At 33.4% G+C, this 22810-nt stretch overlaps 2 protein-coding genes and 1 non-coding gene across 7 annotated transcripts; 2 read left to right on the forward strand and 1 right to left on the reverse strand.

Moving 5' to 3' along the window:
• The first annotated feature begins 2621 nt into the window (after nucleotides 1–2621).
• Nucleotides 2622–5894, forward strand: LOC114386603 (protein FAR1-RELATED SEQUENCE 12-like). Of its 5 annotated transcripts, none has more exons than XM_028346633.1 (4): nucleotides 2695–2809; nucleotides 3001–3243; nucleotides 4246–4811; nucleotides 5280–5894. In XM_028346633.1, the coding sequence occupies exons 2-4, from the start codon at nucleotides 3240–3242 to the stop codon at nucleotides 5469–5471; spliced, it is 762 nt and encodes a 253-aa protein (XP_028202434.1). In that variant the 5' UTR covers nucleotides 2695–2809; nucleotides 3001–3239; the 3' UTR covers nucleotides 5472–5894. The 5 variants fall into 5 exon arrangements, with proteins under 5 accessions (XP_028202431.1, XP_028202432.1, XP_028202435.1 ...); XM_028346632.1 differs by having other exon boundaries at nucleotides 3001–3218; XM_028346630.1 differs by lacking the exon at nucleotides 3001–3243 and having other exon boundaries at nucleotides 2622–2809; nucleotides 4226–4811.
• An 872-nt stretch (nucleotides 5895–6766) lies between these two features.
• On the reverse strand, nucleotides 6767–9979 carry LOC114386963 (serine/threonine-protein kinase-like protein ACR4). The gene has a single exon (XM_028347047.1). The coding sequence runs from the start codon at nucleotides 9755–9757 to the stop codon at nucleotides 7049–7051; it is 2709 nt and encodes a 902-aa protein (XP_028202848.1). The 5' UTR covers nucleotides 9758–9979; the 3' UTR covers nucleotides 6767–7048.
• Nucleotides 9980–20391: 10412 nt separating this feature from the next.
• Nucleotides 20392–20473, forward strand: TRNAS-GCU. The gene has a single exon. It is a non-coding gene; the product is annotated as a tRNA-Ser (tRNA).
• Nucleotides 20474–22810: the final 2337 nt, after the last annotated feature.

Genomic DNA, 22810 nt, shown 5'->3' on the forward strand with positions numbered 1-22810 from the left:
AGACATTGATTATAAAGACACCTTCAGTCTAGTTATCAAACCTCAAACAATCAAAGTAGTTTTGTGCATTGCGCTTTCTAAGGGTTGGAACTTAACACAAATGGATGTTAATGATGCCTTTTTACATGGAGCTATATCTGAGGATGTTTATATGTCTCAACCTTCTGGCTTTATTCATCCATATTTTCCAAATCATATATGCAAGCTCCATAAAGCATTATATGGTTTGAAGCAGGCACCTCGGGCATGACACCAGGAATTAAAGTCCTTTGTTGTTGCCTCTGGATTTTTCAATGCTAAATCTGATTCTTCGCTCTTTATTTATAAACAAGATCATGTCATTGCTAATTTTTTAGCCTATGTTGATGATCTTCTTCTTATGGGAAATGATGTTATTTTCCTAGCCAAATTCAAACCAGCTCTTGCTACAAAATTTTCTCTCAAAGATCTTGGGATGCCAAGCCACTTCCTTGGTGTAGAACTTCTTCCTACCACTAATGGCATGTTCTTATCTCAACAACACTACATTCAGGATATCTTGCAAAAAGGTAACACGATTGATGCAAAGCTAGTTCGAACTCTTATGTCTACTACCTACTCGCTTAGCTCACATGATGATACACCTAGTTGTGATTCATCTTTATTCCACAACATCATCGGATCCTTACACTATTTATCCATCACCAGGCTAGATGTCACATTCATCGTAAACAAGCTGTCACAATACATGTAGTCGCCTACGACTACTCAGATGCAGGCACTCAAGCGTATGCTACGCTACCTCAAGCATACCATCTCACATGGTCTACAACTCGTTGCAACCAAAAACCTTGATCTCACTTCCTTTTATGATGCAAATTGGGGTGGTGATACAAATGAAAAAAGTCTACAGGTGCCTATATTGTCTATCTTGGTCCAAATGCTATATCTTGGTCTTGCAAGAAACAATCCACAGTTGCAAGATCTTCAACTGAGGTTGAATATCGCTTCATTGGATTAACGGTTTATGAACTTCTATGGCTACAACAACTACTATTGGAACTTGGCATCAAATTAACCAAGCAACCAACTATCTTTTCAGATAATATTGGTGCCGCATATCTTTGTGCAAATCCAGTTTTTTCACTCCAGGATGAAGCACTTAGCTATTGATTACCATTTTGTTTGTGACATTGTTGCCAAGGGTGAACTCAAAGTGTCTCATGTTCCTTTCAATCATCAACTAGCAGACTTGCTAACTAAGTCGCTCTCCTGACCACGCCATGAGTTTCTCATCACCAAGATTGGCGTCGTTGACTCCTCCTCCATCTTGCAGGGGCATATTAGTGATAAATGCAAACATAGGATTTAATTCAAAATTAATTGGTTTATTGTCCCTATAATCACGTGCATGTTGTTTCCTTATTATAGGAGAAAATCAAGCTCTACCATTATTACTTTAATTTTGATTCAATTTGTTTCCTTGATTTTGGCTAAGGGTTGCCACTTATTATTAGTGCATCAACTATTTAACCTTCACTCTGTACATGTAAAAATATATACACAATATAAACATTTCTTTTCTTCTTATACATGAATCATGATGGGAGTACCAACCATTATGGTGTGCAATGCACAAAACTAACAGAACCAATATGGGTGGTGTGTGTAAGTCAAGGAAAATATGTCCTTGGTCTATATTCTAAATTAGTATTCTTTATGACTCAGGTGTAAGAAAAATAATTAATTTTACATTAAATAAGAAAGTTAATTCACATAATTTAATTTTATTAATATTAAGTAAAAAATAAAATTATTTTTAAAATATTATTCATTGAAATTTATTATCATGAATTAAAAAGAATCATTTGAAATAGAATTAAAATTTATTGATGAGTATTTTAAAAATGATAACATTAAATTAGTTAAAATTAGTTTAATTTAATATACAAAATTACTTTCTACTTATATATAAGTTCAGGGGAAGAAGAATTATGTTCATCCTGTACTTTTATGGCCTGCATTAATCTTTGTGCATCTATTTATAAAAATGATTTATAATTTTAATAATAAATTGATTCATATTAAATTCATGATTTTTACCATGGCAGTGAGATTTTTTTTTAATAATGATATTAATATATAACTATTTTTTTTAAGACTAATGTTTTTAATTTCTTAATTTTCATTAGTGGGAAGAATTTGATTTTACAACCTCTCCCTCCCCTTCTTATCTCTTAAACATCAAACCAACTTTATAAGTAATAAGTTATAACTCCATTACATATAACAATATATGTAAAACATCATTTTTGTGTTCAGTTTTCTTTCTCACGTTATTTATTACTCCATTCAATCGTTTCTATAAGAAATAAAATTTTAGTATAGGAATACACTAAAAACTTGTTTCTTATGGAAAAAAAAGGGTACATCTTAAATTTCTCATTTAGTTGTACAAATTGCATTTAGCATTCCTAAGAAAAAAACTATGATGAACTATTTACTGATTGGACCGGGTGGGTTATAATAACGGGCCAGGTTCCCATATCAAAAGCCCAGGCCCGTGTTCACTTCAGGACTTGTTGCGAACAATTGGCGAAACCAGAAAAGTTGACTTTGGTTGAAGTGTCCAACGAGGCATTGACATGCAAGGTGAGGTACACAGGAGCGGTAATATGGTGTTCCACACCTGAATCTCAACTCCTCTGTTCTGATTCTGAATGAATCTGCTTCTGCTGTCTCTGCACGGAACACAAAAACATAAAAAGTTCATTTTCACAATCACGGTCGCTTCCTACGACTATCGAATTCGCGTCAGCCTCAATTCTCAGTAAGTTTTTTTTTTTTTAGCCGCTTTTTCGACTTCTTCCCCTTCGCTTTGCCAACTCAATTGGACCAATTCGATTCCAATTGAATTTTAGGGTTCCCCTTCTTCCACTTTGTTAAATGTTTTTTTTTCTTTTTTCCTTCAAAGGGGAATGAGCCAAGTAGCTGAATGTTTGAGTTTCGTTTGAACTGTAGTGTTTAGCGACTTTTGCTGAAGACCCGGAAATTCCTTTTGATGCTCTGTTTCGCGTGAGAGAATTTTGGAGAAAGGAAATGAAAAGCCATTCGAAGTTGAAATTTTTTTAATTTTCTTTTTCTTTTTGGCTGGAACGGGAAACGTTCAATGACTTTTGGACTCGTTTGCTTGGCTTCGACTAATGCATTACTCACCTTTAGGATGATACTGTTTTGGGGTGCAAATTCTTCACTCTGTTATGAGTATGATGAATTCTTAAAAATATTAGTTAGCCTGAAGTAGTTTTTTCCCCAGAATTTCTTAGAAATGATTTGCAATGCCTGTTAACTCTTGGTTGAGTGAGTGGTTCTTACAATTTATTCCTTCTGAGATAGTCAAAAGTCAAAATTATGGAATTTGTTTTCCTCAATGTATGGCGTTATTCATGTTTGATTCACAATAAGCTATGGAAAAGTGGAAAATAAACAGAATAGAATTTGGAATGCTTCTTTTAGTTAAAAATGACATTATGAATCATAATTTTCTAATTAATTTTTTTTCTCTGTTATTTGAGCTAAAAGAAATCATGCAGAACATATTCCTGTTACCTTATTCCACTTGATAAGCTTGGCTACATAAATTATTTGATGTCAGTACTCATTACGCTCCATGGAAAACCAAATTTTTAACAAATACATATAGAGTTAGTTTTTTAAAAGAAATTAAAAAAAAAACTCTCAAAGTTTCTCATCTTTTTTCTTTTTTGCTTTGTTATTCAATGGAAGTATATTTTTTTATATATTAAAAAAAGAAAATTTGTTTGAAGTTGACTGATGTTTGCCATACCATGACACAATAGTTTATCATACTTTTGAAAGACATAAATTCTTCCTTCACATTGAATTTGTGAAAAGTCTTTGGATTCAGCTTGGTAATGGCCTAACTGGTAATCCATTTTAACTGTTGTAGTGTAGTGTACTTGTCCTCTATAAAAATGACTTTGACTTGTACGGCTTTCTTTCTCTGATTCTTTGTAGTACTTATTATATTATATACCATTTTCTATACTTCCCCTCTCTTGTTAAGCTTTCTTCTTAAAATAAAAACAAAACTTCAAGAATTTTGGATTTGGGACAATATAGTTGTTCTCCTTTTATTTCATAATTTTTGTCTTCAATGAAAGAGTATGTCATCGACTTTATACACTGTTCTATAGAATATAACCTGGCAATGAAAATCTTATAGCAGATATTTTGTTGCTGCAGTGGAGTTTGGGATTGATGCCTCCATTAATGGTGAGACAGTAGGAAATGCTACTATAGTGCAGATTAATAGCAGCACAGCTGATGGAAACAAAGTGGGCTGCAGTTCTTTTAATCCTGCTTATAAACAAGGTCATGATGATAATATAACTCAAGATTCTTCTGGAGGGGACACAATCCCATCAGGAATTCCTGCAGTATCGGTTGCGTCAGTTGATGAGCCCTATGTGGGCCAGGAGTTTGAATCTGAAGCTGCAGCACATGCATTCTATAATGCATATGCTAAACGTGTTGGATTCATCATACGTGTAAGTAAGCTCTCACGATCAAGGCGTGATGGAACTGCTATTGGACGGGCTCTTGTTTGCAACAGAGAAGGTTACAGAATGCCCGACAAACGTGAAAAGATTGTAAGGCAAAGGGCGGAGACAAGGGTTGGTTGCAGGGCAATGATTTTGGTGAGGAAAGTAAGTTCTGGTAAATGGGTTATTACAAAGTTTATAATGGAACACACACATCCTTTGACACCTGGAAAAGGTAGAAGAGATTGCATTTATGAGCAATATCCGGTGAGTTAGTGTTCTTTTCATCACTGAAAGACGGTATATGTGGTTATGTTTATTCTGTTAATAGTTACTTTATGCTTGATAGATAATAGATTAGACAGTCACTCACTCAGTGCTATTGATTGTCTATCAAAACCATCATACAAGAGTTTGAATTTTGCACCTAATAGACTTTCCCATGGTATACCTCTACACAAATTACAGAAAATTGCTTTAAGCTAAGCATTCTCAAATATAAAACTGTTGATGTTTATGCCTATTGTCTATTGATTGCAATTTTAGTAGATGTTTGAGTTTATGTATTAAGATGCATGGAAAATATTTTGACAACATCTTCTGTTTGGCGGATATGTTTGTGTTAGTCCATGCAAGACCTTGTATGTGAAGAGTAGCTTGAGCAAAATGTGAAGATCATCTTGTTGAATTTTCAGTTTTTCCCATGCTTACATCTTTGTTTTATGCAATTTCCAGAATGAACATGATAAAATTCGAGAACTATCCCAGCAGTTGGCTATAGAGAGAAAGCGATCTGCAACCTATAAAAGGCATCTTGAATTGATATTTGAGCAAATTGAAGAGCACAATGATAGTCTTTCAAAGAAAATACAACACATAGTGGACAGTGTGAAGGAGATGGAAACCAAAGAACAGAATCAGAGATAGCTTGAGCTCAGCTATCTAGTCTTTTAATTCTTTTCCACTGGATGAAACATGCAATCAACTGTTCGGGTCAAAAGTGCTGCTAGAAATATCGTGCAATAATATAGTTGCTGACCTAGGTATCAGCTTTAGGTGTCAGCTGAGTTCTGTAGTTCAATTTGCCAAGCTCAATGGAACTCAATAATCCATTGGATTGCTTTATATGCAGTGATATTTATAGTTCAGTCAATGTACAGGTCCTTTGAATCCATTCTTCTGAAGTTACACTAACAATGTGTGACTCATAACAGGCATGCAAATGCCTTGACAGAATTAAATTGTTCCACTTCCGTTGTTAATGTTGTACAGTTTGATCCATGGCTGTGTTCTTTGTATAACATTTACATTAAATAATGTTGAGAATGCACAGTCCGGATGTTCATATTATTTTCAGATTTCAATAGGCAAACTTCCATCAATGATATTTAGAGTTAATTGGCTGCATTTCATTAGTATCTAACATAACAATTTTGCAGTAATTACGACAAGAGTTGAATCGGGGATTTTTTTGGGGCAACAGTTGAGTTGGGCAACCATAAACGAATTAATTACTTTATTGGATATGATATTTTATGAAAAATACATAATTTTTGGCATTGCAAATGACTAAATAACAACTATGAAATGAAGTTGAAAATAATGAATTTTTAAATACATATTTTGAAACAAAAAAATATATTATATTGTTATGTAAATAGTAATAATATAAGTGAAGAAGTCCCAAATTAATTATAGCTAATTATTAAAAAAAAATATTTTGAAACAAACAATATCAATATATACTGCGGGTTTGTCAAATGCAGCCAACACTATTCCTGGATTTTAACTGGTGAGCTACTAGTAGTAGCTAGTAGGAAGGTGTTAAAATAATTGATGATTAAACACATAAATCATAATATTATTATCAACAATATTATAGTAGTGGCTAGCATGTTTGGTCTCTGTTTGGAGACTCTTGAACTTGCGTTTGCAAAAGGAACTACTCAGCGTAAGGTGCATTGAACTTTGTATAAACCCCAATCCAAATACACTGAACATTATTTTAGGATTTAACATTTGCAACTCAAAATACAGACCAGTCGATTAGATTAAGAGCTGTAATCTATGTAGAGAATTTTATCAATTTGAAAACTAAATATCTTCCTAATCAGAAAGGGAAGAAAAAGGGATGCAATTGAAGCAAATACTGCTAATGATTAACTTCAATTTTTCATTTGACCTGAGGTTGTAAAATAACCAAATTCTCTAACTGTAAAAAATAAAAATAAAAAAGCCAATGCTATGATATGATAGAATTGAACAAGGATGATAAGCTTTACAATCAATAAAATGAGATGATATGATAGCTACCTTACATCCAAGTGTAGCACTTGCATGAAAGAATGAAAGCTAGCTCCACTAAGATTCTGAAACACAACTCTCAGGAAATAGGAACTAAAATAATGCAAGAGTTGCATCCATGCATGATGAAACTCAATTAAACAAAGCAATCAAAATTTACTAATTAATAAGTACATCTTCTTCATTCAAATTTCCCACGGTTAGAAGTTGTGTTGCAAGAACAATCTCTCTCGAGGAGAGGCAAGACCAATCTCTTCATCAAGACTTCTCAAAACATCACCTCCACCACCACCACCACCTCCAACATTGCTCAAATTCCTCCCTTCTGCATTTTTTCCCTCGACATCGGCCTCCGAGCCTGATCTTCTTTGAGAAGAAGTGACACTGGGGAAAGTGATCCATGATGGCGCTCTAAACTCAAACCTCTGATCCTCCACATCAGTGCTTTCTGAGGCTGACCTGTTTGAAGATGATTTCTTGTGCAATCTGTTACTTCCCAAAACCACCTCAGTGGGCAAAATTGGCTGCTCAATACAAGGGCTACCCATTAACTGTGCAAGTGCTCTTTCCAACACTGTTGTCACTTTGTCCATTGAAGGCCTATCCTTACCTCTCATTCTCACACTTTTACAAGCAACATTAGCTATCCTTCTCAAGGCATCAAGATCAGGAGGAGGTTTCAAAGTTGGGTCCAAAATTGCAGCTATATCTCCTGACTTGATCAAAGGCACTGCCCATTGAACTATGTTCCCTTCTTCAAATTGCATGTCAATGGCTTTTCTACCACTTAAAATCTCCAAAAGTAGAACACCAAAGCTGTACACATCAGACTTTGTGGTAAGATAATGAAGCCTGTAGTATTCAGGATCAAGATAGCCAAGAGTCCCAGCTGGTAGTTCAGCTAGTGGGGAGCTACTATCTGCAGGACCAAGTAGTGACAAACCAAAATCAGCCACTCTAGCATTGTGTTCTTCATCAATGAGGATGTTTGAAGACTTAATGTCTCTGTGAATCACGGGTGGACAAGCATATCCATGCAAATATTCGATTCCGCGAGCTGCTTGTACTGCAATTGTTACCCTTCTCACCCAATCCATTTGCTCTTGCATCACCTTGTTGCCATGCAGGTGTTGATGCAAAGAACCATGAGCCATGTACTCATAAACAAGGAGCCTCTCTCCACCTTCTTCACAGTAGCCTAGTAGATTGAGCAAGTGTGCATGGTTCAACCTAGAGAGCAAGTCAAGCTCGGTGTGAAACTCCTTGGAATTCTTCTGCATGTTGGGAGACACTATGGCCCTTTTAACAGCAACAACAGTACCATCTTTGAGAACCCCTTTGAACACACAAGAAAAACTTCCCTTCCCCGCTATGGACTCTTCTTTGAATCCACTAGTTGCCCTTTCAAGCTCCTCATAGGAGAACATCTGTGCCCTCCTAATCTTGAACTCCTCCAAGTCCGGTCGGATCTTGCATTTCTGGTCCTTTTGGTTTGAAGAGCTCCCTTTTAGTTTCTTCACCTTTGGCCCCGAACACTGACAATCTCTTAGCTTGTAGCGAACATACAAAACAACAGTTATAGACACAATGCTAACTAAGAAAACAGCAAAGGCTATCTCAGCAATAAGCACTGGAAGCTGCATAGACCAGAATCTTTCACTTCTCTTGCCAGAGGCAGCGTTGGAATAGGAAGAGGAGCAATTGGACAGGCATTCAGGTGAGGAACAAAGAGAACAATTATATTCACACAGTATGTCAGATTTCAAATTGCATCCACTTCTCTGATACATCTCAGGAGGACAAGCAGCACTGCATGGCATGCAAATGTGAGAATCTGGGGACTTGCAAAGACCATTTTGTTGGGTTTCATAGTAACCTGGAGCACATGGAGCAGACCTACACATTCTTGGTGAAACAGGCAAAGGGAGAGAGGTAGGGAAGCCAACACCCCAACAAACAGGCATAAGAGATTTCTCAACAAGTATTCCACAGGTGAAATAATTCCCAGCACCAATCTCAAAGGCCTTAATCCCACTAGGAACTGGGGTGCCTGCTTTGAAACTATATCCCCAACAAACCACTCCACGATCATGGCTCCTAATGCCACATGCATGGAACTTCCCCCCCACCACAGAAAGTATGGGATCATTTGGAGCCAATTCAACATTACCTTGTCCTGAACGTATCAATGAAATTGAAAGTTCTTCCCCCAAATCCAACATGCTCCTCCCCCAACAAACAGCTCTAGAATTGACCCCTTCTAAGATTCCACACACATGGTACCCTCCAGCAGAGATCTTCTGAAACCTTATGCCTTGGGGGATCATGTAAATAACTTGGCTACTAGTCTCATCCCCCCAACAGAACACAGTCCTATTCTGAGAAAACAAACCACAGTTGAATTGAGAACCTGCTGAGATTGATTGAACCTGCCCGTCAAACACATAGTTGTTGGTCATGTTGTAGCCCCAACAGTCAACCAAAGAAGTGTTCCTGTGTCTTCCAGTCAAAGGTTTCCTCAATCCACAAACGTGATAGTCCCCAGCACTGATCTCTAGGTACTGAGCTCCCTTAACCATAGGCTGTGGCACACCCATTTCAACATGGCCACTGCTACCCCAGCAATAAGGTTGGTTAGAACTCATTAGAAGTCCACACACAAAACCATCACCAGCAGTAAGACCAAGGAATGGAAAATGCGTTGGCGTTCCATAAATTATGGCTGAGTTTATTCCATAACAGGTCACAGTGTGAGATCCATCCGATTTCAAGCCACAAAATACTGACCCTTTGTCGCCATAAGAGACGGCAATGGAAGACATGGAACCAAGGCTTGAAACTTGCAACCACAAGCATGAAAAAACCACAACCTCAAATAGAGTCCCAAATAAAACTGGACATAGGTTCATGTTACATAAGAATTGTGTTTCTGAATATTAACTAATAATGTTGGTCGGATATATATACCTTTAGACTACTCAGCAAGAAAAACAGTTTAAAGGGATAGAGCAAGTCTAACAATCTTCATATAAATAACCAAAAAACTATGGTACCTCATGATTTATCACAATTTTCATGGATAACTGGCAATGAAGGGAAAAGAGGCCAAAAAAGTGGTGTGTGTGTGTGTGGGGGGGGGGGGGGGGGGGGGGGGGGTAAAACAACTAGTGGAATAAGACCACTTTTGTTGTTGGATGTAAAATTGCTAGCCAAATCAGAATCTTCATTGTGGGGACAATGCATAAGCAGGAAGCAATCAGCAACACAGATAGCAAAAGGGACTTTATTGGATCTTCTGTCCAGTTTTCATGCTTACAAGAGAAAATTCCATGCTTGTTGATTGTTTGGTGAGAGAGATGAAATTAATAATTACTAAGAAGAAAAGCCAGCTCCATCTTGTGTGTTTTCAACTGTGCTGGAGTCAAGAGAAACGGTCATAATAGATAAAAAAAAAAAAAACTCAAGGAGTTTTGCAGGTTGAAAGGGTGGGGGAGAAGGTGCATTAAATCACACAAAACTGCTACTTCTGAATATGTGGAAATGTAGGTGAAGGCATTAAATACGATAGTTAATGCTTTTTGATATTTCCATGCCTGGACTGCCGAATTTTATTTTCATCAAGAGAGGTATATTTATCATGGCATGGGAACAAGAACAAATAGTACATTATACACCCGAAAAACATTTGCGTTTTGAATTCTTTATTCTCCGGCCTTGTAGTTAGTGACTTAGTTGAGTTTGTTTTTGTTTACTCACCATGCACAGTTGCTGCTGCTATGTTACTATACCTTTTCACATAAACTTTCTTGTGCATTGTTATTCTTTTTGCTCACAAGTATCATTCTTTTCATGTTTAATTTGTTTTTTACGGTCAAATTATTATTCAAAAAATTAAGTAATCATTTTTTTATACATTTTTTGGTGTATAATTAATAACTCCTATTTTTTTAATTCATTAATCAATGTATTTGTTAAGGATTAAAAAGTAAAAAAGAAAAAAAATGAAAAATATTTTTTAATTTTAAATGCATTAAATATTACACTTTTCCATTAAATATTTTGAACTTTTCATTGAATAAGGTTAACCTGACTTCACTCTCCTAATATATGTATTCTCTTATGATTCTAATATTAATAATTAAACACTTTTAGTTCTTGAAGAGACCTAAAATATTCTTATAAATTTTGATTTTTTTGAGTTGACTTATGAGATTAATCTTTTATATAGGCTTAATTACACTTAAAATTCTTTATCTCTTCTAAAGTTTAAAGAGCTATAACAGAATATTAGAAATCAATCTCAAATATATATTTTATCTTCAAATTTTAAATATATTTTTAATATTTATTTAATATATCCCTTATGATTTTAATATAACAATTAATAAGTTGTAACTGAATATTAAAAACTATTAATTTGAAATATATAATGTATCTTTTAAATTTAAATAGAATCTTAATCTGATTTTTTTCATTACGTGTCTAACAAAAAATTATTCTCATAATAGTGAACCTCCAAACAGAGATATTGAATCTTAACCTATACGTACAGCTGATGCATAAGCAAAGATACAACTCTACAAAGCCTAACACACTTGAAAATAAAACCAATCACAGGTATAATGAATTCTATCAAACACACAGCAGGGTCCATCATCCATGGTCAATAAGTAGCCGAGAAGCCTTTATGGCATGATTTCAACCATGTCCATATGACAAACATACTTTGCCACATCACCTCCAAGTCAAGCTCTTTATTTTCGAAAATCATGTCATTTCTTTGCTGCCATACAACTTTAATATCAATTCAACAATTTAACTTAACTTCAAATTTTTTTAAAAATATATAAATTTTTTTTAATCTTTTTTCATCTATCATTTTACACATAATTTATTCTAACCTAAATTTCAATATTTTCTAAAAAAATGTCAATAATTAAAATTAACAGTTAATATATTACAATATAAATTAGTTGTCATAAATCTAAAATACAATTTATATGTTTAAAAATATTTATTTATTATAATTTTTAATTATAAATTTTAGTTATATAAAATAAATATTTATTTTGTACAATGAACAAACTAAAATACGTAGTTATATACAAAATAAGTATTAGTACTCATTTTTTTGTGTTTTTGTTTTTATTAACAACACCTGTAACTAAACAAGATTTCTCAAATAAAAATATTTGTTTATATAATTCCCTTTTGTTTTTAAAAACAGCTTTTTAAAAAATGTAACCTTATTTAATTGGACCCAACTCTTCTAAAAACAACAACTCACTTTAGAACATGTCAAAATAAAAAAACTCACTTTAGAAAGTAAAGTTAATAACGTTAATCATTGATAAGAAAATAACAATTGGTTAATATAATATTACGTACATGTATAACAAATCATGTTTATATTGTTAAATACTGACATGCATATGTATAAATTATATTAACCTTTGCAGTATAGTTTCTGACTTTCCGTTGTGTCTACCCTACAAAGAGTGAGATAAACACTTTTGCCCGATCGTTTGCGGACTTCACTTTCATCCTCACTATTTGTAGAAACCCACTCTTTCTTACCGCAATCTTTAAAAAGAAATAACACGCATTGGTGCTACTTGTGGACTTGTGGTAATTCGTATTAATATTCAACCATGTTTTCTTGTCAAAACTTTAAAATGCATGGCCAACCTTGTGCATGGATCAACCGGTTTGAGCGCATGAATCAACTAATAGGTAATCGTTCCAACTTAATCAAAGAGGTTTTGAATTTTAGTCATAAATATACATTTGCATTAAATACGTAAAAGAAATTTTTCACTGCAAATAATGATCTTACCTAATTCAAGTAATTACCTCTCGATCGTAGAAGATGGCAGTTGCATATAAAAAATGTATAGTCAATTACTGAGTGTTCGATAACAAATATTGAATCTTCTGTTTCTAACGATAAAATAATAATAATAATAATCTTCAGACCTAAAGGCACACACCTTAAGGAATTGATCCTGAACCAAGCCTATAGCATAGATTAAGATTCATTAAGCTTAGTACTTGTCTGACATATTTTACTTTCTTGTTCGAACTCAGTACTTATCTAACACATTATATTTTTCTGTTTAAAAGACGTTTGGACAGGTTAAAAGAAGAGTATTTAGAAATTATTTTGTCTCAATTCTTAAGCGATGCATATAAGATTTTTTGGTGTACAGAAACAAACCCTTTAGGGGCGAGAGTTTCTTTTTTTTTTTTACATTGATACAATAATTATCCTAACCATGTTAGCAGACTTGAAATTGGAACGAATAATAATACATAGTTTCCCAAATTAAACAATAAGTCAAACAAAGCATTTTTTTTGTCAGATAAAGAAAACATTTGTCACAGCGAATTGCGATCAAAATGGCTTCCTCCTTTATAATCTGTCTTCAGTGATATACCGATATGCTAAACCTCGTGATTTTCACGTGGGGGTCCTAAATTTCATATGCTCTTCGTTGGTTTTAGCTAGTCAATTATATTCAAACTTGTTGTTTCTAGGTAGCTAGGTGGTCTTAATTAGCTCTTTATCAATCACTAGCATAACATTTTGTTTACGTTTCTTATTCTATGTCAGTCAGAGTCAACTATGCTGCTATGTATTAAACTATTGGTATGTAGGTTCTCGTATATATATAAAAAGAAGGTTCTCGATCGTATTTTTTTATTCAAAAGAAACTTTAGCTGTCTAATTAAACGGTAAACAAAGTGGTGTATATTTAGATTTTTTTGTATGGAAGTTTATATTTAGATTTTGAAATAGCTAATTTGCTATTTTTAGGGTGCATACTAATTTGCATGTAACGTTATAAACCTAACAATGCTATTAATTCAAACGTCAAAAAAAGACAATGCTATTAATTCTTAGTTACTGTATTACGTATCAGTATCACGTAAATGAATCATCAGGGAAAACAAGAAACAGATTTTCTTTGGGTTTGTGAGCTCATAGGGCAGCCTCAACTGGATTAAATCGTCATAAGAAATAAAAAAAGGACTATTATTTCTTATCTTGAAATTTCTTTTTGCTCAAATTAAGATTAATACTTTCAATGGTAAGGTTTTTTGTAAAACAAAGTGAATATGAAAATGGGAAAAGGACAGATTACATTGTGGGATTGAACTGAGGCACTCATAAGTAACGTCACACTATTTAACTAACTCAACATTTTTTGAAAATTTAAAAGACATTGAATATTTTTTAAATAACTGATAAAATAATGAATATAAATTTATTTATTAACATGCATTATATTTTTTTTAAAAAAATACTAATGAGTGTCCTTCAATATATTTTTGACCAATATTACCAATACACTTCTTCGTAGTTTTTAATAATAAAAAAAATTATTGATAACTTAATTAATGTCCTTAAAATACTTTACCCGTATTTTTACCTATCTAACCCTGTTTGCCCTACCATTCTGCCTCGAGCCCACAAATCTATTACTTTTTTTTTTTAATTGAGAATCTATTACTTGATCGTCAAGCAGGAAATTTATTTAGTATAATGCTATTAAGAATTGCAGTGTACCTAAAGTGGCTAAAGTATTTGAGATTGTGAGAAATGAAGTTGAATTGATAAGTTCAAGGGATGGACATAATTTCTTAGCGTGCTGTATTAAACAAAAAATTACTCCAGCAACGCCTTCTCTCTTAAAGAATGAATAACATTTAGGTGTATTACTTATAGGTGTTTATTGTGATATTTTCTAATTTAAATTAGAGCTTCATATGGATGATCCGTGTTAATTTTTAATGTCATTTTTGTTGTGCGAGTTATGAAGACAAAATTATAATTTATGATCCAAGAATAACATTAACAAACATATACTAATACTACACTTAAGTTTTGTCCAAATTTCATTTATAAGAAAAATATATCACTTGGAAGAAACTCAAATTTACTTTTCATGTTATCTGTCTGTGTATCACCGCTCCCAACGTTTGACTATTCTTGCCAAATAGTACTCCAGAAAGAAGAAGAGTTCTAGTTGAAAAGATTAACAAGGATAAAAGGTCTAGAGTTGTTGGGTTGCAAAATCAAGAATAATAAATATCTTGACTGATTATGAAGGATTAATTTTTTTTAATGATATCAATCTTATTTCAGCGTACCGACAATATTATAGTCTTCCTAAAGTCCATGCACGAGGACTTTTCTTTTGGAGGATGATCAATTGATATTTGACGTAATTTGCATATTCGATAACGGATTGATTCAAATATACTTTGTATTTTAAGTAGGAATTTGGTTGCTGATAGTTAATAAATAACAATTTTTTTTAATTTATCTTGTGAAAAGTATTTATTAACTAATTTACTTGGCAATTGGTTAGAATCTAGGATCAACGAGTCTTGTTCTCCAACACAGTTCCAATTTGGGAAACACATTCATATCCTTCCACCACCACACGTTTTAATGTAAAAATTTTAATTAAAATTTAATTTAGACACACATTTCAATTACATTAATAGTTAAAAATTTATCCTGGAAATGTTTTACTACTCAAATATACCCTAAATTAATTGATTGATGAGTTCAGTCTAAGTAAATTCTACGATACATAATCAGATCAACATTTTTTTGGTATTGAAATCAGATCAACGTTAATATACAATCAGTGTCTCAAAGCCCAGTACACCTTTAAAAAGAAACAATAATTTCTATTATTTCTAAATACCATGAACTTTATATGGTTGACTTGATAACTCTAAATAAAATCTACCTGAAAGGCTACCTCGCATTTTTATTATTCTGTGAGTATATTTCTTGCAAAAGAATAATGCAACCTGCAGTCAGTTAACATGATTAACAGAAGCAGAAAAATACAAAAATTCTTGGATGGGAATTTTATGTATATTGATTTCTAATTCCTGTGTTGTATGCTTCAAAAGAACAATCATGTACTGTACAAGACAAATTTCAAACCATTTCTTCCCTTGCAGTCATCCAAGTCCAAACCAAGAATGTAAGTTGTTGATTTACCAAAAGATTACAATAGGATATAGGGTTATTTCCAATCTTTCATGTAACCTTTCAAGGCCTGTCTCACTAATCCTTATGGTTCTCAAAACAAGCTGAAGTGTAAGTTGTAGTTCATACCTACTAATTGTCATCCTTTTGATTCATTGAGAATTCTGGAACTAATGCTTTCTCAGATAAAGCATACGAAGCACCTCATGAAATCACTGAACAAGAACAAGAAAATGTGGTAGCGTCAAATGAGTAGAAAAGAACTTCACTATCAAAGTAATTTATTTTTAACAAATAAGTTAATACCACCTAAAAAAAGTATGAAGAAAGTCTTCCACAAGCTAGGCATACCTGTGTGTAAGGAGATATCTCAACATTCATTGATTTTGTATTATTTGAATTCTTGCATACAGAGATGTGAAGATGAGACTTATTTATAATCATCTAGATGTAACTATAGCTACAAATGATGAACTTGCTGTAACTGCCTCGGGTATAAAGAGGGAGTTTGTTATATCAGAAGTAATTCAAAATCCTATAGGAAGTTATTTCCCTCTATCGTTTACACTGTGCATAGTATGTCACCAGGTATGCAAGAGTAAAATTGAACAAGTTAGCTTTTATGTAAAAGACAAAAGGCAAGGTTTATCAATATGGCTAAGAGTTTCTAATTTAGATTGTAACAGACCATTCCTGTGGCTTCAATTGGGAAATAACGAAGTTCAGTAATTTGCAAATATAAAATGCACAGAAGAACAATTCCCAAGATGTTTAAAATATCATGTAATTACTTTACCAACATATGAATCATATTATTAAAGAAATTGAATGCTGCAAAAGAATTGAATAAATACGTTTACTTTCAGGTTTTGTTACTCGTAGTATTCAATGCAGTAATTGTTAAAGCACCTTGGAGATTAGCCTCATGGATCTTCTGGGCTGTACTGTCAAAGCTTTCTTCATGCTTCGTAAGAACATTCCAACAGGTTTATCACTGGAACTTTGAACCTCAGAGTATATGTGTTTCCTCTTTTTGTGAAGTTTCATTTTAGACTCCTGATCACCACACTCTAGGCCAGACTTCGTATGTGGGTCATCAAATTGGGAACATCTGGAAGAAGCACAGCATGAATATGCTCAAATCAGTGGTATAAAAACTTAATTAACTTTGAAAAATGTTTCTGAGAGGAGTAATTACTCTGAACTCTTCCTTCCATTAACAATTTTGCCCACTTCCTGCAAATAACAGGATGTTTTATATACTTAACACAAGTGAATAAATGAATTCATAAAAACAAAGATAAATATTAGTCACATGGGAGCCACAAGCCAATATGCCTGTAAAGGATCCTCAGAACTGTTAAGATTGTCAATACATCAAGTTTATAATCTCTTCCCTCAATCCCTATACTCTATCCCCTTCTCCTACACAGACAAACATAAAAAGTAAAAAGTTGCTTTCACAGGTATGTTACAAAGGATTAAAAAAGTACAATCATAAAAATAGAGGATAAAATACAAATTATTGAGAGCTCTATTAATAAACAACTAGCAAATAATGAGAAAATAAATACTGATCTAACTACAATGAAAAAGATACCAATTTGAATAATAAACTGGCATCTTCAAGAAGTAGAAAGGGTTCGGAAACTGTATTTAGCAATAATATGAATCATTTAATAATAAGATTAATTTCACATTTTTCACTATGAAAATCAAGAACCAATTAAGCCTTCCAACTGGAAAAATTATACATATATATCTGGAAGGCTAGAGATAGCACCATACCCATTCTTCAGTTAGTGATGGGAGATTCTTCCCATCAGTATCCAAATCAATCTCGCTTGAGTAAATTAGTCCACCTTGTTCCATGTCTGAACAATTCTTAGGATCACTTAAAACTTCTGAAACTTGTAGCTCCAAAGAACTACTTAACAAAGCTCCTGGACATATCATACCAGGGTTGACAGGGCAAAAACCATTTAGCATAGCACAATCTTCAGAAATTTCGTTATCATGCTTTGAATTTTCATGCCCTAATGTGTTGAGGCCTGACTGTGAATTGCCAACAGAACCACATATTGACTTAATGAATGCAATATCAGTAGTAATTGAATCAAGGATTTTCTTAGATACATCTTTAGCGCAAGATTCAGCACCAGAAATATAATTGTTTGGTGCACCATAACTAACTTCAGCTGAGACAGTGGATGGTAGGGATAACTAACAGAGAGAAAAAGCGCGTAAAGGAAAATAACTAAATAGTCTGAAAATGTTCTTGCTTTATTCATGCATGCACTGCTGTATATATACATGGTTTAACATTTTATCTAATATGGATAATACCCATCCTGTTATAACAAAAGATGCTGTCCCCTAACCCACGACACTGCTAACGGAATTGGTTATTACAACTGGGTCCCCTTTACTCGTAATCATTCAAGTACGTGGGCTTGGTGTGAGTGCGTGCAGGTCTGGCACTGGTACGTGGTGCATGTTGTGCTGGGCCTATGGGACTGTTGTTGCTATCAGTGGATTGATTTTCATTTACATTTTTTTCCACATGTACAGTCATGGCACATGGAGTTAATGAATCATATATTGAAGGGCAGCCACCTTTATTCTGTTGATCAAGCCCTGTAACATCTTTTACCAATTTCAAGCTTGGGGTATATCTGGTTGGTCCATTACAATCATCAAAGTGGCCAGAATTTGTATTCCATATAAATGAACTTTTTCCTTGTGTAGAACTCCCTCCTGAACAACTGAGATCCTGCCAAAGACTCCTAGATTCTTTCTTCCTACACACTTTCTCACTCACACGTACCTCATTTCTGTACCTGTTAGTCCAATCTGATGGGGATGAATTTAAATCAATACAAAGGCCAATTCCCTCATCTGACCTGACATAAAACTCAAAACAACGAGAAGGAGCTTGAGTAGTTGCTTTTATGAAGAAGTAAAATCTTTTTATTAGAAGAAACACCAGTTTCTACAGCTCCACAGTTATTTGGGTGAAAACTTTGCACTGTCTTGCTTCTTGTATTGCATAAATAAACATTAGAGTTTCTTACAGGCAACTTTCTCTTCTTTGAAGCTCCCTTATACATTGTATACCCAAGGCCCTCCTGTAAATGATAAACAAACATGGCTTCATAAGCATTTGTTACAAATGAGCAATTAAAGGTGGAAGGAATAATTTTTAAAAATGATGCAGCAATACCATTTAAACTACATCTACAAGTGATTTACATAATTGGTAAAAGATGGTTACAGGCACCATACCCATTTAAACTGCATCTATAAGTGATTTACATAATTTTTTTCTTGTTAGCAAAACATAGTATTACAACCACAAAGGAGGAAATTAGTGCGTGGAATATCAGGAAGGCTAACTAGGGAAGGGAACGTGCAATGAGATATATTAATTATGGATTCAATCAAGATTTAAGAAGAAATGGTTCCTTGAAATTTATACCTCATAGCAACCTACTTTTTAAACTTTTGAAGAGTTTTTTGGTTTGTGGAGCTTAACTAGGAACGCGTTATTAAGATATGAAACAGCTCCCATTCCATTAGTGGTAGTGGTAGTAGCAGACAGCATTGAAGGTGCCAAAATAAATAAATAAATAGTTTAAATAAATTTATTTATTTATTGAGAAATGAAAAAAAGAAAGAGAGCAACGGAAAAAAAAATGATTTCATTCTCGCATATATAATACATTCTTGAAAAGGGGTGAAAAGTGTTAATTGTGACTAAATTTCGGACCGAGTGTAATTAAGACAAACAAGACAATGCAGTGATGGGGCAGAGGCGGTAATTTCCAATTTTTCTGCTCTTTTGAATCAATCCAATTGCAGCCCAGGGATAATTTACCAAATTAGCCTAAAACTGAATAAATTTATTATATAGGATAGTTTCTGATTATTAATAGTATATAACTTTTTTTCCTCAATGTTTCGATAAAATAATATTTAAATATATCTTATATGAACTATAAAAGCGAGAAAAAAAATTGATCAAATTTTACATATCTTTTATGTAACTCTAAATTAATCAAAATTTATTTTTCTTAAATAAGAGGATTAACACAAAAGAAACAGCAAAAAAAAACCTTATATGAATTATTTTTCTTTATTTATTTTAAATAAAAGAAAGAAAAAAAAAGGTTTGGACTCGGGCTTAACATAGTCCTTTGTGACTCTCGTGGTGTAACTTTTTCAGCCCAAATTTTCTTTTGGTGGAGTTGAAAATTCATTAAAAATAACAGGTTTTATAGCCCACAAAAACAAGGTGCCAAGAAGCTCAGAAATCATCAAATCAGCATAAACTATTTTGTTTACGGACTACGGTCAAGCTTCATATTTTATACTAGGGGTCTGTTTGGATATAAGTTATAAGTACTTTTGACATCTTTTCTACTAGAAATATAAACCATTTTTCAGTAGATAAGCTCTTAAAAGCATTTCTAACCTTAGATCCAAACAGGCTCTATATATACCTACAGCAGAGGACTTCCATCCACAAGTGTCGCTTTGGCCGAGTGGTTAAGGCGTGTGCCTGCTAAGTACATGGGGTTTCCCCGCGAGAGTTCGAATCTCTCAGGCGACGACATTTATTTTGTTTTTACTTCTAATTTAACTTATTAATCATTTCATTTAATCTACAAATATTGTCTCACATCTATTTATTTGAAATTTTGCTCCTCTAATGTCAGAAGGTGCATTTTAGTAAATAAAGTCTACTTGTAATTATATGAGAACCGCATAATGCTGATTGTTGCAAGTAAACAAGACGGATTGAAACTTTTGAACTGCTATATGCCAACGTATTACAATGTGTAGGGTGAAATTCTGCTGATGTTATATCCTCTGCAATAATAATATCTAGGGTCAAGGCTCAACCAATACTTTTAAATTAAACTGAGTAGGCAAAAAAAAAAAATAAGGAAACAGATTATTCTTCCTTGACTTCGGCCTAAAACCCATGAAAGCCCAAATATTATGTTCACAGCACTAAAACAGCCATCAATACAACCTTAAAACCTCAGTCTATCGCTTGCAAATTTCCTCTCACTATGACCTTCAACCTGTTTTTACCCTGATTCACCCTACAAAACCAGAATTCTGATACGTTAAATTCTAATCCCTACACTATCCTACATCAATCAAACAATTTGAGACTGGAAAGATCTACACAGGCAAAAGGTGCTCAAGGGATGGATTGGTCTGAGTTTGACTTGGGCAATTTTTTGACCATGTTTCCCAAACCTAGACCCTAGTTGAGCTGGTTAAGATTGAGTCTAGGTGGGGCTGGGCCAACCACACTGTCCCAAAGCTTAGACAATATCTAATACGAACAGTAAGCCTAAAGAGAAAACAACAAATTGGACTGGTTGCATAAAATTGTCTCATGAATGTTAGACAATGTTCAATAACAAGCCACTCAATGAAAGGAAAATATATTATCAGAGGATAAAATTATAGCATTACAAACATAGTTTGACACACCATACAATATTTATCTATCTTGTCAAAAGTTAAAGAGTAAATAATTAAATTTAAAAGATAATGTGTAATGCTTTCAACCACCATAAAGTAACTGACACTGAAAATTGATTTGGATGTGTATTTGGATGAACCTCAAGTGGAAGATGATGATGACTTTGAGAATGATGTGTTTCATTATTGGAAGGCTAATGAAAAAAAAGTTTCCTACACTCTCTATAATGACTTGAGATGTACTTAGTATTCCTATTATCATAGTGGAATAGAGTCTGGTTTTAGCCTTAGTGGATGTGTTTTGACAAAATATAGAAATTCTACTCTTCCTTGAACATGTTCAAATGTTGATTTGCACTAGGAATTGATTCTAGGGTTTTCTCAAAATCCTAGTGGTAATCCTGTGTGTGTGTTTGTTTGTTTTTTTTTATTATTATGTTTATTTAATTACTTTAGGGTTAATTGACTTATTGTATTTCACTTTGGTGGAGTTTTAGATGAAGATGAGATTACAACAATAATAAAGCAATAGATAAATTGATTGAGAAAACTGGAAATTATTTTGTATGGAGGATCTGATGCATGTGAGAAGGGGAAGATCTAGATTTTGATTTTGATATTGACAATTAATATACCAAAATATTTTGTATCACTCAATCCGAATTGCTATCAATTTAGTGTTTGTTTCTTTTATCTTATTTATGAGATTGCATTGTCTTTTAAGAACAACTTGATAGGTTATGCTTGAAGTGTTATTTTATCTATTTATTATTTGGTCCAACATATGTGTTTTTTTTCTGTTATTATTAATTTACCAATATCTTAGTTTCTTACTTTGTCAAAGATATCATGCATTCATGAAATAGTGAAATTAAATGTGATCAATCTTGAGCATGATTAAGCTTGATTATTGGGGTATATACTTGACTACAAACTTTTATTTGCATCTATAATATTTTTTTCCTTTGAGCAAGTCAACCACGTCCAAATCTTTGTGAAGTTATATTGTAAATTCTCAAGCGATTAACAAATTAAAAAGTTTTTAAAATTTAAAATTTAAGACCCGTGGGTTGGTCCTAACCCACAGGGTCTTGTGAGTTTTTGGTCATGCGGATCTTATAATACAACCCTTTTGATCATGTGGATTTTTTTTACCTTAACGCACATGAATCAAAGTTGGGTCGGATTGAATGGACCATTTTAACTATTCTACTCTTTCTGATGAGACTTGTTTAACTTTAATTGTTGATTTACTAAAATAGAGGTTCATAAAACGTTTATAATATGAAATCATATAAAACTTCAAGATCAAATAAGTTCTAATCTATCTTTTTAAAATGTTTTGGCATAAGGTTGTAATGACGCGCTCAGGCTAATGAAATATTTATTGTCTTAATTCTCAAGGGTGACCATCAAACCACTTTGGAGGTACTCAAACCAATTAGCC

The sequence above is a fragment of the Glycine soja genome, chromosome 15 (genome assembly GCF_004193775.1).
Source record: "Glycine soja cultivar W05 chromosome 15, ASM419377v2, whole genome shotgun sequence".
Lineage (NCBI taxonomy): Eukaryota > Viridiplantae > Streptophyta > Magnoliopsida > Fabales > Fabaceae > Glycine > Glycine soja.